Genomic DNA, 15,133 nt, shown 5'->3' with positions numbered 1-15,133 from the left:
TGAAAATGAAGAGAAAAGTATACTATTTAAGTTGCAAAATCTTACACAACTGCTTACATGATATGTCTATATAACGCAACAACGTAAGAAGTTCTGTTTCAAGCCTAGTCAATATTCAACAATTCTTTTCCAGGATTGCATCAGCAATATTTACTTTGAAAACTGTATATATCACGCCACATCGAAAATAAAATCGTAAAACCATACATCACTCTATCCCCACACTTTCAGTAGCATCTGTACAAATATTTTTCAACCTCGTGTCTATCCTCACGCATCTTCATTATCAGATTCGCATTCAGCCCAGCCAAAGGCCCACCTGAAATCGTTCGAAGGTCGGCCCAAAAAAACGAGGGAAACAGGCATCGTGGAGCAGGAAGCAAGCAATTCAAGGCAACGGGGTCGCGACAACTCGGCGGTTAGCGGAAGCACGCTCGCTGCTATCTGATTAGTCCGAGTTTGCTAATTGGCAAATTGCGAGCGTGACTCATACGACCGACGGTAGAGGTTCGGTGACTCAGCTCGTAACGCTCCCTTTATGGTTCAAGCGCGATTTCAGAGTCGGCCCCGATTATTACGCGCGCGATGCATTCGAAAACATCTAGGATGCAGGGAGTTGCATCCTCCAGGCTGCAGCGGAGTATACGGTGCAACATCCAACTTTCAGTTCAGCCCCTGTGTCTCTTTCTCTGTGTTGGTCCCTGGCACATCGTAAGCGAAATTTCTGCACCGCGTTATTCCACCCCGAGCATCGAGATTTTATGCCACAGCGAGAAGCTGACGACTCTTTTGCGCGGTGCATAATAGGGATTAGAATTATTATGTTTGAGCAATTTCGTGGTTGCCGCTGTCTTGTATGCGAATTGTCTTTGCGCAGCATGTGCGGACTGAAATTTTAATGCAATTTTGTTGGTGGAAACGAAAAGATCGTTTGTTCTGTATACCTACATTCAGTTGCGATACGAATATTTAATGTTGAATAAAAGATCATTGTTATTCATGTACTAAATACGGGAATTTTTTTTTTTTTCGAATTTTAATATCCCTTACTATTTCTAAGCAATATTGTACCATTTATGAATATTATGCTACTTTTTAAGCTATTTAAGGTATTACTTATAGTATTTGAAATATCTCTATTGCCACTTTTAAACATAAGTTTCTTGAAACATGAACAAATATTTTAATTACTAAACAATATTCCAATACATTAATATACATTTTTCTAATATGATTTTTGCTTATTTTTTCAATATTTCTATTTTCTTTCTAATAAGGATTAACTGTCGGAATTCTTATTTAAATTACATAAAACTCCGAAGTCTAATATTATCTACTATTAAAAAGTATTTAAAAAATTAGTTTGAACCCCGCCTCTTTCTCAAATCAAATTAATTTTAATTTTATTTTCTAGAAATGTTTTTTGACTCATATGAAATTGCTTTTTCACAATTCTAATATTAAGAAATGAAAATTTATTGAATTATAACTATAACACGATACAATTAATTAACACCTCTAAGACATTAACTGTTTTCCACCATTTAGGTGCAAGTGCAATTGAATCAATATAGACACGTGAGGCGTTAATTGTTTAACGAAATACGGATTCAAAGAGGCTCAACACATCTTTGCGGGGGAGAATTCGTGGCTCTCGCCAAGCGAGAAATAAATCGCCAACAAAACGGGAAAAAGAGAGAGGGAACCGTATTTTATTTCGCGCTGGTAAACACGACGAAGTGAGTTTACGCCCGACAGGACAAACAGCCACGTGTAACAATATTAATCCAAATGAACGTTCGCTCGTCGGTATATTTCTCTTTCTTCCACCGCGGTAGGATTATCGTACGCGAGAAATTGTCTCCTCGCCGAGAGTGAGTTATATCGATCGATCACTTTTATTTTATATTAGCTGTTCAATAAATTCGTCATTCATGTTTGGACGAGATTCAACCACGTATTCTATAGCTATACACTAAATACATTAAATACATGTGATCAATATGTAGTTATCTGCTTCTTTAAGAATCTCTTTACGCGTGAAATTGATAAAAAGAATTCTTACTATAACCATCTGATTTCCTTGTACGATGTATGAGTTTGAGTGGGATTACTTATTGAAACTTGCACTTAAATATTTCAATGATGACGTGTTTATGTCGTTGGAATTTATTTTCTTGTATTGCATAATTCCCATAATTTTTTAATACCATTACATTCGACTATTATTTGAAATATTATCCCCGGAGTTTATATTTTTGAATAGATCAATATTAAAATTATTATGGAATACTACTATTGAATATTATCGTTAACATGAATAACTTATGTTCCCATTATTTAAAGTCTTCAGACAAATTATCTCTGTGCCATCTGTATTTCCCTCTGCGTTTGATTATCAAAGGATAATTCAATCTCAACCAATAAACCGCAATTGCAAGCTGCGCTTAGGGAAATAATTTTTAAACCACACGTCGAGGATCATTCACTTTGTTTCCGTGAATTTCCTGCTTTGCCCGAAAGCGAGCAACGAGTACTCGCAACGAGGCGCGTACACAAGGTACGTACGTCTGTGTAACTATGCTAATTATTTTGGAAATGATTACCAAAACCGTGAGTATCTATACGTTCGAGAGTAGCAAAGCTACTCTGTTTCCATAATAATTAGCACGTTGTATGAGTTACCCTCGACACGTTCAAATTAGATTCGTGTTTAAACGACCTCGCGATGGAGAGCGTCGCGTCACGACCAATCAGAAGGTACGTCTGATTAGAGGCTCGCAGAGCTCATTAATTAACACCGTCATAGACCCCGCGAGTTGATCTTACACGAGTTCACAGACACGAGAACGGTAATTATCGACAATTAGCGTTGAGTTTGCTCGTGATTGTCAATAGTATCGATTTCAAAAAACCATTTCAAAATTATACACATCGTCGTGGTATCGCTTCCAAAGACAATCCAAATTAAATATAAGAGGTTCAACTGATAATTGCCAGCACGCTGTCAATCCTGATACGTCCCTCCTGAAAATCTTATGTGGAACAATGTTTGTTATCAACGGCAAAAAAAACGTTCGTCAGCAGCGGGTGTAAAAGCGTTAATATCTTCGATTATTCTAGGAGAAAAAATTGACCATTTTTTTGACCACTTTTTTCAATTTCATAGGTCACCTAAAGGATTAATCGTGCTTCAAAATGAATCTGCAGAGAGTCTATCGTAGGTGCTACGTACACTATGATACTGACACGTTATTCATACATAAGTTCTAACATTATTTAAATAATGGAACCAATAATCCTCATCAACAGATTTACAAATTCTATAATAAAAATTTATAATGAAGATCACTAGAAGAAGTATTGTGAAATAAACGAAAAAAGGTATACCAGAGACTGAAGTAGTTTTAAAATATTCAGTGAATAATATTATAGTATACCTATACATACATATAGACAGAATAGTGTTCTAGTAACTTCTAATTTATTTTTAGTCATTCTTTCAATTTGCAGAGTTATATCAAGATCGACTAAAAAACGAAACCACACCCCATACGAATCAAGATGATGCAATATCACCAAAATTATCCTGAAATTTCGTAGTAGCCTTTGAAAGGCTACGTTAACCTGCGCTTAACGAATTTTTAGAAGTCAATTTTCCTCGGGAAAGGAAACTTTGCGGTATAACGTCATCGTCGTTTTTCTGTGTACGTATTTGAACGAAGAATCGCTTCCTGCTCAGCCCATGTCGCGAACTGCCTGTGCAAAATGAACGGCCGTGTAAAAATTCCGTTTTCGTTAATCGAAACGCTGTTCCTCGCCGACACATGGGCGACGCTTACGGGGCCCATTGTGTCTGCACGAAGGCATAAACGGTGGCTCGCCTTTTCCATCTCTAACCGCCCACTCCCTCGCGCATGTTAACGCATTTGTTATTTTAATAACCGCGCGCTTCATTCTTATTTATCATGCCACGTTTTTCTTCCCTTTTTACCTTTTCTGTATTTTAACAAGTGCGCCGTGGCGAGGTCGAAAACGAGCCAACGGGCGGAGGGGGACGAGAAAAAGGGTGGTCGTGGGCGGTGGGAGGGACAGTAAATACGCGGAAAAATGAGAGTCGTCGAGTTTCTGGTATATCGCGCAGTTAGGCGCCGGCCAGAACACCGCGAATCGTCGTAAATATTAATAATTCGAGTCGACGGCCTCGGCGTCGTCGTAATTAGTACTCCCTTCTTTTCGTGAATTTGTTACGAGAATGTTTATTGCCTACTGTTGTTCGAAACTGATGAAAGAAGAGGAGAATACCATCTATTCGGTGAGATTTTCAATCTCTTTTTGTGTATTGTTTTTGAAGCGATGTTTGGTTATTTGTTAAACCATTATTTTAAGTCAGAAAGGAGTTTTTAATGATTACTGTGAGTGATCGGCAATCAACATTTAGCAAAATTGTAAAATATTGCATTGTTCCTATGACAATGTCATAGGGACAGTTGACTCATTTGATTCTATTTCAAAAAATATGTAGGTATGTACACATGCATATTGTTTAAATGTCGCAGCAGTAACATAACGCCGAAAATTACTGTTTCTGAGTTCTTATCATACAAGAATGATTCTAGCATTAAGTAAGAATATTATCTCATTTCCTTGAAAATCATTATTTTTGAGTTATGCAAATGAAGAATATGTTAGCAAATAGGTTTAAAATTGACTTTACATACACTGTGATTATGATATATTTTTAGGTTTTATTAGTGTATAGTATTATACTATTAAACATTTATAACAAACGTTCTGTCTAATACGACAGAATTTACAAGTACCAAATTATCTTATCTTTTTTATTAAGAGATTAATCCTTGTTCAATTACTGAAATGTTAACATGAAGAACTGTTCTGTATACTTGCAATTAGCTTGCCTAAAGAAATGAGTAAGTCATAAAAAAATCGAAAGCTTGTAAAGTTGAAACTGGAAATGAACTCTCACGTTTAAGGAGGGTGAGATGAATAAAAGAAACTACGAACGGAAAAGAAGGGCCCTCATTTTCGTTGCAGACATTCCTCTCAATCAGCAGCTTCCTCAGAATTCCATGAACAAATGCGAGTCCATAGGTCGCATATCTGTAGGAGAACGAGCAGCGTCGAACGGTTTCCTCCCAGAAATTTCGAATCTGTCGATTAATCGTCCTGGTTCCAAGCAAGATTGCCGGTTGGAGCAAATGAAACTCGGGAATCGAAGCTAATCCGGCGAGGACTACAAAGAGAACGAAAAACTCTGAGCAAGATTAAATATCGCGCTACGTGCTATCATCTCTGATTGGAATGAAAACTGTTTCAGACTCGAAACGTGAGTTCGCAGGGGATATATCAATTAATCTTTCGAAGGAAGAACTATTCTAGTTGAAATGAAAAATCCGTAGCTTGTTTTTAAAGATTATATCAGATTATTTGGAACGTATGTTCAACAATAGGTTAATTACGATGCTACGTAATAATCTTAATTGATAGATGGGAAAATGTATTGTATAACATTATGAGGAAAAATCTGTCGAGAAGAAACTAATAGTCTATGAAATATACCTATACTAATAACAGTTGAATAAGTCCTTTACTATTTTGAAACAGTTGAAAATTTAGGAATTTTCAACTTTTCAAGCCTAAAATAAAAATTTAACATTTCATTTTTCAAATTTTCAGCCATTTACATTGGAAGTATTACTCAAATATCCCCCAATAAAAAAATGTAGGCTATCTTAAGATTTAGTATACATAAGAGCTCCAGAAGAAAATGATTATATAATTAATTTTTTAATATTCATTCTTCAAACCTTCAAATCTTTAGATTTATAAAAAAGATGAAACGCATATACAAACTGTAATTGTTGAACTTTTGACAGTTTCTGTGTAAATTAATCACTAATCCATAATACATTGGTTCACATGAAAAACAAGAGACCTCATGCTAGATTAATTACTTTTCAAAACATTAAGTTCCTGCTATGTGTTTGTCTCAAGGTATACCCAAGATGTCTCCTTACAAAGCAGCACACAGCTTTCAACAACTCCTAACACCGTGCTCGTAAAATCATTAAGAATTCTAGCTTCACCTGGAGACAAATTGGCCAGCGAACTTCGGTTGGAAGTTGAACGCAAGATGGTGTCTCACTCCTGCGAAGAAGGGCCGACACCCAAAGGGACCAAAAGGACTGCCGGACCGAAAGATACAGTTACAGCATGAGGTAATGAGAGAGTGAGAGAGAAAAAAAGGTCGAAAACGAAGAAAAATAGTTAGTTAAATTAACTTAAGGGGCGCAGTAAAGAACGAATAAGGCGTAGCTAGCACGAGAAGAAATACGAAAACAGAGAAGTACGAGAGAAATAAAACAACGAACGAAGATGAACGAAGGTGCACGCGGCGAGGACGAAGGAGAGAGAGATCGAGCGCCGCTCAGCAGGAAACTTTTAATTCCGTAACTCCCGGATTAAATTATCACGCCGAGACGATTGTCTCAGGAAAGATTAAGAAAGGAGTCCTCTCAGCTTTAAGCAACTGCGCCCGCGCCCGTGCACGCGCGCGCGAGCAATCGTCTTCCCTGGGAGCGACAGAGAGGAACGTAGATAGAAGCAAGGTTGCCAGTGGGAAGAAAAGAGAGGAAGAAACAACGACCAAATCCCTTTTTCGCCTGCAGCAGCGCCGGTTGTTGCGCTCGGTTTAACTTGACTACGACTCACCGGCTGGAGAAAGAAATAAGGAAACACTGACGAAGGAAGGGAACACGGAAAATCCACTCGACGGTCGGGGGCGGAGGGTGGCGGTGATCGGGATACAGCGACACGGGGTGGAAAGAAGCAAAGAAACGGGGGGGTGAAACAAATGGACATGAAATTCACTCTACGTTGGAGGAAGGAGGAAGGGGGCAAAGGAGAAGGGCAGAACGCTTACAGTAGCTAGGATTTGTACTGCGGGTAGGACAAAGGGAGAGAAGCTGAGAAAAAGCTTTAGACAAGGACGCCACGGGGGAGCGGGGAATCTGGTCTGGTTTTGTCGCTCTAGAGGGACAAAGAGACGCCAAGCTGGCGGGTCTTTCCTCCCTGGATTTGAGTTTTGATTAACTCGAAGGTCGACTTGAATGCAAGATCAAGTTACGTTGGAAAACTGCGAGAGATGGATCAGGTGAGAAAAGTGGCGAGAAGAGCGAGAGACGCGAGTTATCACGTTCCCCTGGTGTGTTTGATTTGGATACGGTGACGTGACAGGTGGTTTCGTGCTCGCAGAGGTTCTCGTATCTGCCCTGGGTGGTAGGTATTATTAGGCGAAACGTGAATCGTGGAAAGGTGTACAGCGTATATCGAGATCAAACGAGATGAAAATTGGTTTCCGGCTGGATTACGTGATACGGATGATCTCGTGAGGAGAAAGGAAATTTATCTTCATACTAGAGGTAGTGTGTCAAGCGTCATGAAGACAAAAGTATTTATGATTTTCTTCAGTTTTTTTTTTCGCTTTAGTGAGCGTGTTTTTAAGGATTATATAACTAACACTTATCGTGTACCGCGTGTAAAAGACTGACACTACGGAGTTTCAATTTCCAAACAGGAATGTAGCGTAATATCCCACAACTATTAAGGTTTAATAGCAAAATCCTCTAAATAGAATTTTATTCATACAGAAGATAATTATCGTACTGGCTAATTACTGATACGGCAGAAAGTGAAGTCGTTATCGAAATATTCTCTAACAGCATAGGTAATGGCATCGATTATTATCTTTCCCTTACATAACTGAACCGACAACTATAAACCACTGTCGTATTTCTCAATAACGAAAGATCGTTTAAAATTCCATAGAAAAGAACAAAATAAAACGTTTATTGAGTTTATGATTCAATAAATTTGGATTGCTTCCTTTAATCGAAATACGGTATAACAGCCTCCAATCATCTTTTATCGATAATGGATGGCAAGCATTCATTTATATTAAGCTACCGCGAAGGTACTAGTTTTTATTAAATTCGGAAGGAAATAACATTGTACATAGAATGATGTGTCATAAAGAGTTTTTAAATTTTGACATTTTTTCATTTTATTTTTAACCTCGTCACACGCAGAATAAAAAATTCATAAAACAAAAAGTTTTTGAAAAAAAAAAATAAACAGTATTAAATTAATGTAACCATACAAATTCTTCCATAATTTATATTAGATATTGACCTATTATGACTATTTAAATATTCATCTTAATAAATGAAATTCTAATAATTTGTCAATTATTTTATCACTGTGAAGCTCTGAATCTAAATAATCTTACGAATAAAGCTGTGCAATAAGGTGCAGGAGTTGTCAATTTGTGTGAGTAGAATAAAAAAGACAAAACACGACGGCGAGGGACCCAGGGAATAGAGACAATCTGTGGTCAGGCGGCACTTTGGAAACCGCTGTGACTGCAACTTCCTCCATGACTTTTTACTGAAACATTATTTTAGGAATTGTTACGAATAAAAATCAACCAAATTTCGGAGTAATTTTGCTCATAATTTTTCGATCTGTAATACCATCTGGAATAGAACTAAAACCATGATACATTTTAAAAATTAAAATTTTTTAAATTAACGAGTACTTTATAAATGTGTGCGAATTCGCAGCAATTTTATTAGAAATTCTTAACTTATATCTTTCTCTCCGTTTTCAAGAAACTTTCGGTGCAGCGTTGGCGAAACGCTCTGCATTTGACTGAAGATCAACTTTATCCGCCATTTTACGGAATATAGGTGGACCCAAGGTAGTAAACGTAAAGATGGGTCAGCGAAACAAGGTCTTTCAAAGTGCTTGAAAGATCGAACCACGTGCATGACAATAAACGCGCTCCTTCGGGAAAGTTTACGAGGTGATATGACTTCTTCGCGTAAACTGATACCTACACGTCAAATACGTAGGTTATGCTGCATTCATGCGCAGAGCGTAACAAAGCACATACTTCCATTTGCCCCTTAGCTGGAATACGCAGAAACATTCAAAAGACGCCGGTTGCTCATCTTATTTCACGAAACAAAAGTACTAACGATAAGAGTGAATAAATGTGATAAAAGAAAATCGGATATTTACTTCGAGTTTACAAGAATGTTTATAGAGAGAAGTGACGACGAACAATAAAAAAATGATATGTTAGCATAAATTTTATTTAAACACATTACGGAACTGTTCGCTCGTTAAAATTGCTCGAGTTTAATTACGTTTGCGGATTTGTACGCAGTTTAAACTGTATTAGACACAGGGGAATGGAAATCTGAAAGCTGTTTTCCGTTGGTTGTCAGGTTTGATATCTATCGCAATTTTAGCATATTATCGCGGACTTAATGTCGTGCACGGATTCGCAAATAACAGAGCTCCTTCATTGTAAGCATGACAATTAAGCTTGATAACACATTGAGTTGATATAGAACGCTAATAAATGTAGTTCTTGATTTTCTGGAAAACTTAGTTATTTAGTGCTGCCACGTAAAAAAAAGCAAAAAATCTCTGGAAACAGAAAAAGATCCCGAGATGGGTCATAGTAGTTCTACTTTTAAGATTTTCATAATGAAAGATTCTCCACATTTGAAAATATTACTTCAACATATGTCAAATTAATCTACTATGTACAATAATTAGATATTGTAAAAATAATTTCAGATGGAATTGTTCAAATAATTCCAATGTAATCGTATAAAAATCACCTAGATGAGCACGCCAGATTACTTCATGAATCAGGGAACCTTTTCATCCGTATGCAATGAATCTGTACATAATCCTGTCTATCTAGACTAACTTACAAATTTACTTTCGCATATACCGTTAATATATGTAAATACGTATTGTATGTACTCTCAATTCCTCGACCTGTTAGATCACTTTACACAAATATACCGTAAGATATATTGCCCAGATAGCGCGACGAGCAATCTCATAGTCTGCCATTGTTTCATCCTTGATGCCCTCTTCTATTGGCTAAGATGTCAAAGACAATATCTGTCGTTCTTTTCATATGCAAGAATAAGACAAGGACAAGGAATGGCTGACTACCCACACAGAATGGAAAACGTCTGAATCTGACGTCAGCAATATCTGCAGAGTGAGCGTGTCCCGGATACTCAAAGTCTTGCCCGAGGTAGGCCTTGCTACACGCTGAGAACAAAAGAGCAACATTGTCTGCCGGTATCTTGACTGGAGCAACGAAGAAGAGCTGGCATATTACAGGATTATCCCAGCGAAAGATCAAGGGGCGCAATTAACGGGGTCGAACCAATAACCCGGCAGCGCATTCGGGGACGCAATCGATGCGACTGAGCTGAACGGAGTCCAAGAAGTCATCGTCAAAGCAACAATCGTTTCACGGTTCGCATGACTTTTACGAGAACCCATATTACAAGGTACGGCATCGTAAAAGGTGCCCGAGGGCGCACTCTCGTCGTTCCTTCGGCTCTGGCTGCCAGGGCGCGCATACACGGCGGAACGCGTGCAAGAAAACTCTTCCTGCCTGGCTTACTCTCGATCATAGACTCCTTTGAACGTTCTTCCACACGACTTGCCGCGCGCCATTGTTTCGGTATCGCATCCACGAGAGCACACGCGGAGAAACCGCGACACGCTGCGGCAATTCGTAATCCCCTGAAGCCGGGGCAAGAAAATGGTGTGTTCACTGTCGCCTCCGCGAGTGGGATAAGAAGAACTTCCGGGGAGAATCTGTTCCCATACAGTATGTACAGTAAGGCTGAAAAGTTTAGATGTAGGCACCAGTGAACTACACTTCCTGCTGACGTTAAGCCAGAAGCAAGATAGACACTGTTGGATGCTGATGAGTTTTAGCCTGATTTTATAAATTAAAATATATGAAGACAACGGAGGTAGAACTTGATAAATTCAGTTTGTTTGAAGGAATTTTTTCCAAATCGCTGCAAACATTTCTGTAGCACTCTGCTGCAGTATATAGGTACAAATAATTTTTGTTGAGAAACTGAACATGTGAAAAAGTCGACATTTAAATTGTGAATCAGGTGCTTGTAGTTTATGTATATTCTAGCCGGGGTTTTCTTAAAACGAACTGTGAGTCCTAGATCCTAGAGTCTGTACCAGATGTACAGACAATTGTCAACAAAAATAGCATAGCAATATTATCCGTATCATAAACTCAATCCCTGCCATAATTTATAATAGCGAAGGCTAAGAAGTTTGGACGTAGCCACTCGTGAACTACACTTCTCGTTGGCATATAGCTAGAAGCAAAGTAGATGGAGCTTTAGCTTGAATTTACAAATTAGAATTTAAAATTCGGAGAATAATATATGAAGACCACAGGAAAAAACTGGATATAAGCCACATTTTCTAAATTTTACAGGACAGCAGTTTTAAACTTCGAAACATTCTAAACTAATCCTACATTAACAGCTAGCTATTCATTTAGTTTTTTAAATCTTCATTGATTTATCAATATTCTTCTTTTATGAATAATTTTTTTTCTATTACTCTAAGAAATTTCCATACTTTGTATGTTATACATTTATATGTTATTCGATAAAATTAGTAGGTATTATGTAATAAGTTCGAATTCTTCATGAACTTACCAAATTATTCTTCTGTTTTACTTGAACATTGCAAAAGTTATTTCTTTCTTAACCTATTATGAAAATGGCTTTACAGTGTCAAGTTTTTTACTTTTTTGGCTTCGACATAGCTTAGCAATCACCGAGGTTTGGACTGTTAGTATATATGTATATCTCTGCAAAATTCGATCATGACAAATGTACCCAAACTTTTGAATAATGTTCTACCCCGTGAGCCAACCAGAAAGTCCAAAGGACCCAGTGAGTTTAGTCACTGGGTCGGAAGGAAGAGATGAGCCGAAATTTGGAAAGGAACAAACACGGAGCAAAGGTGGAAGAGGCAAGGAATTGCCACCAGACGATAGGCGAGGCGAGAAGCGGAGGAAAGAGGGCGAACGCATCCAAAACAGGGATTTCGGGCAGATCCACGGCTACGGTTGACTGAGTAAAATATCTTTCATTGCCATTCTCCGAGTTTCCACGAGTCGACAGCCCGAGGAGAACATGAGAGGAAGGGCTCTCACGCGAATCACAGAAGGAAGAGGGTGCCAGGGCGAAGAAGGACGGCTACCAAAGAAAGAAGGGAAACCACGGGGAAAGGTCCTGCATTGCGACAACTAATGAACCATCTTGGAACGGACCCCCGAAGTCCCGTGAGACGTGACGGCGCAATGCAGTCGGTCGACGGCAGCGGCTAACGTCCTCGTCGACGACGACGCGACGCCAGTAGAACTGGTCGACTTTTTGTTCTCATCATCCCACGCCACCCTTCCAATTTCTCTCCACAGACTGATCCTATCTCTGGATGCCCCCACGATGTCCTTCCCTTTCTTACTCTTTTTTTCACCTTATTTCCTTAAGACGTCTTCTTTCTCTTATAAAATCGTATTTGAATTTTCTTCCTGGCTGACCAGCGAACGTCGCGCTCGGGCCTGCTTCTTTTCTCCTTCTTTTTCATCTCGATACGCCTGACTGGAATTTGAACGAGATCAGAGGAACAAGACTTTCGCAGCCCTTGGAGAGTCAAGGGGACTATAGATTTCGTTTGGGCTAGATGACACGCGATAGGTTCCATCTGGCGATTTTTCGTTTTTGTATCTTAATGCCGAAATGATTTTGAATATTCTTTGAAGGGTATATCATGCTTTTTCCATGTGGCCGATTGATTTCTAATAAGATATGAAGCTGTCGAGATATTATAACGAAAATATTCGAGAAGGCAGTTGCTCGTGTGAAACTTAAACAACGAAATACATGTATGCAGTTGGAATAAGTGTACACAGAATTTCAAATGTGTCTAAACAGCAATATTTACCAATTATAAATGAACTCGAATAAAAAACTTTTAAGTGTTCACAATGAAGGCTTTCAAGTAGTAATTCCTAAACATCAGTTCAGACACGTTTATCACATCTGATAGTTTTTTAGGAGCATTGCGTATAAATAATGGCAAGGATCACCAATCATTTGTTTAGAAGCGTCTATTTGAAAGATCGACAAGAGTAAAGTACTCTGAAGCCATTCTTACTTGACAACTTGGTTTCGGGCTGTAGCACATTCGATATAAAATTTAATCAATTAATTGTTTTTGCTTTGCTTTTATGAAATTAAATAGTCACAGAATTATTTGGTATAGTTGAAGAAGGCACTACCTATAAATTTTTATTTTCCTTGCTTTTCTCAATTTTCTAAATAAGGGTAATGAGTAGTAAGTAATGACAAATTTTCATTTCATTTTATAAAATGATTGCTTAATTGCTTCCTAAAACAATTTACAAACGAAACTCTATAATGTTCTTAATCCTTCGATTCCAATTGATTGGAATCAAACAAGAACAAGAACCGCTGAAAAGTACAGATTATAGGGTACTAATGGGACGAGTGTGGGTTGTCATCAAGATAAGCAGCCGTTCCAAATGCGTTTGATCTCCATTGTGTTGTATGGTCCGTTCATTCGATTTTGGTCACACAAATACAAATGCATCGCCAATCTCACTAATCACATGTGGTTGGAAGTGTCTAGAATTGGTTCTACACGTTTCCGTTTGTATGCTTGATTAGTTAAATCGGTGATGCATCTGCAGTGATGTAATTAGAATTGAATGAGTTGACTGTACATTACACCAATGTTCTTGTGGTACGATTTCAATAATTCAACAATTAGAAGATCACCAAATTGTCGATGTTAGTATGTACATTATCATGAATTCTTTTAGATAAATATAAAGGTTTCCAAAAATCAACACAAAATCTTCATGAATAATTCACACTGGTAGAGGGCTCCTGAACATACCTCGTCACCAAAACATTTTTTCAACAAATCTTAGATTTTTTGTTACCATTAGGCTTCAAATCAGGAATTCATAGAGAACTACGCAGTTGACGTGCCTTAAAACAAGCCTAATTTCTAGACTCTAGGATTGACTAGGATTGCCCTAGGGTCTAGGATTCACCCTCTTCCTTTTTTCCAAGAAACCTAAGGAATTCGAGGAATCATTTTCCAAGCTCTTGGATGACTAGTTTTTCGACAGAGCGCAAAGTATGAAATGTTCTTTATGTCGTAATCACAAATATGTTAATTTTTATAAATTCTTCGATAAGAAACGCAAAGTGCATACTTGTCCACCTTCTAATAGCACGTTATAAGCAGTAAGTTATATGCTACCGATAGTGTCTACTGTAATCTTCTCCACCCTATTAAAGTTCGATCAAAAGCAAATCAAAATCTGCGAGATTGTTCCGTTGAAACCTGTATTTTTGCTGAGTCTGCTATATCTCCGTGACTACGTACTTACTGTACCTGCGTACTTACGAGATTGGAGATTTGTCACTACTTCGTAGTACGATATAAACAAGGCTACTGAAAGTCACTTCTGTTCCTATGCCAAATAGCCAATTTAATGATATTGTACAATTGCATATTATACAGCTATGCAATAAAACTGCATCTATTTGTAGACAACATAAGTTTGCATAATAGAACATTCAAGTAGTAAAAAGTTTAAATATTAAGAAATTAGGATAATGGATATTTGGCTATACGAGACACTACTACATTTTTATCAGGATTTTATGGTACACTATGTCTGAAAGGATTAAAGAAGATTTGACTTCTTCGGAAACAATAAGAAGAAAGGAGACAACAGAAACGCTCAAAGAATTTCGTCCCTCGTCTCCTTCCATCTGGTCGTCTCTTCCCTTTAGGAAACAGCAGCACGAAGTAGCAGTAATTGCGTTAAAGTGGACGTGGGTTACACAAGGGCCACCCTTTTCCGTACGCGGAATAATAAATTCCCGGCAGCGTGGCAACGAAAGTTAGGGTCCTCGCCTTGTTTCGCGGTCCGTTAACGGCGCGTCATACCGAACCCCCTCGATCCCCTACGCCATTTTACTTCCTTTTCCCTTCGTTAGAAAAATCTACGGCTCCGAGTGGAGATATAAATTAGGAAATAATTTGAATATTGTTTGTTGCCTTGAGGGTTGACCTCAAACCTGAGCCTTCCACGAGCTTCAAACCTCTGATAAAATTGCTATCTCGAAATCCTGTTGGAAAGGTG

The 15,133-nt window shown here is 38.2% G+C and overlaps 1 protein-coding gene across 8 annotated transcripts in view; it reads right to left on the bottom strand.

Moving 5' to 3' along the window:
• Positions 1–15,133, bottom strand: part of LOC143186146 (protein muscleblind) — a 507,931-nt gene that overhangs the window by 153,658 nt on the left and 339,140 nt on the right. Inside the window, exon 4 of one of the 8 annotated variants that reach the window (XM_076389614.1) lies at positions 5,202–5,254. The exons of the other annotated variants lie outside the window; for them this stretch is intronic. Within the exon in view, the coding sequence (XP_076245729.1) occupies positions 5,240–5,254 (15 nt within the window). The 3' untranslated portion in view covers positions 5,202–5,239. Of the gene's footprint in view, positions 1–5,201; positions 5,255–15,133 lie in introns of those variants that run through there. 8 annotated transcript variants of the gene reach the window in all.

This window comes from Calliopsis andreniformis, chromosome 12 (assembly GCF_051401765.1).
Source record: "Calliopsis andreniformis isolate RMS-2024a chromosome 12, iyCalAndr_principal, whole genome shotgun sequence".
Classification (NCBI taxonomy): Eukaryota; Metazoa; Arthropoda; class Insecta; order Hymenoptera; family Andrenidae; genus Calliopsis; species Calliopsis andreniformis.
This window is presented reverse-complemented; position numbering and strand designations above follow the sequence as displayed.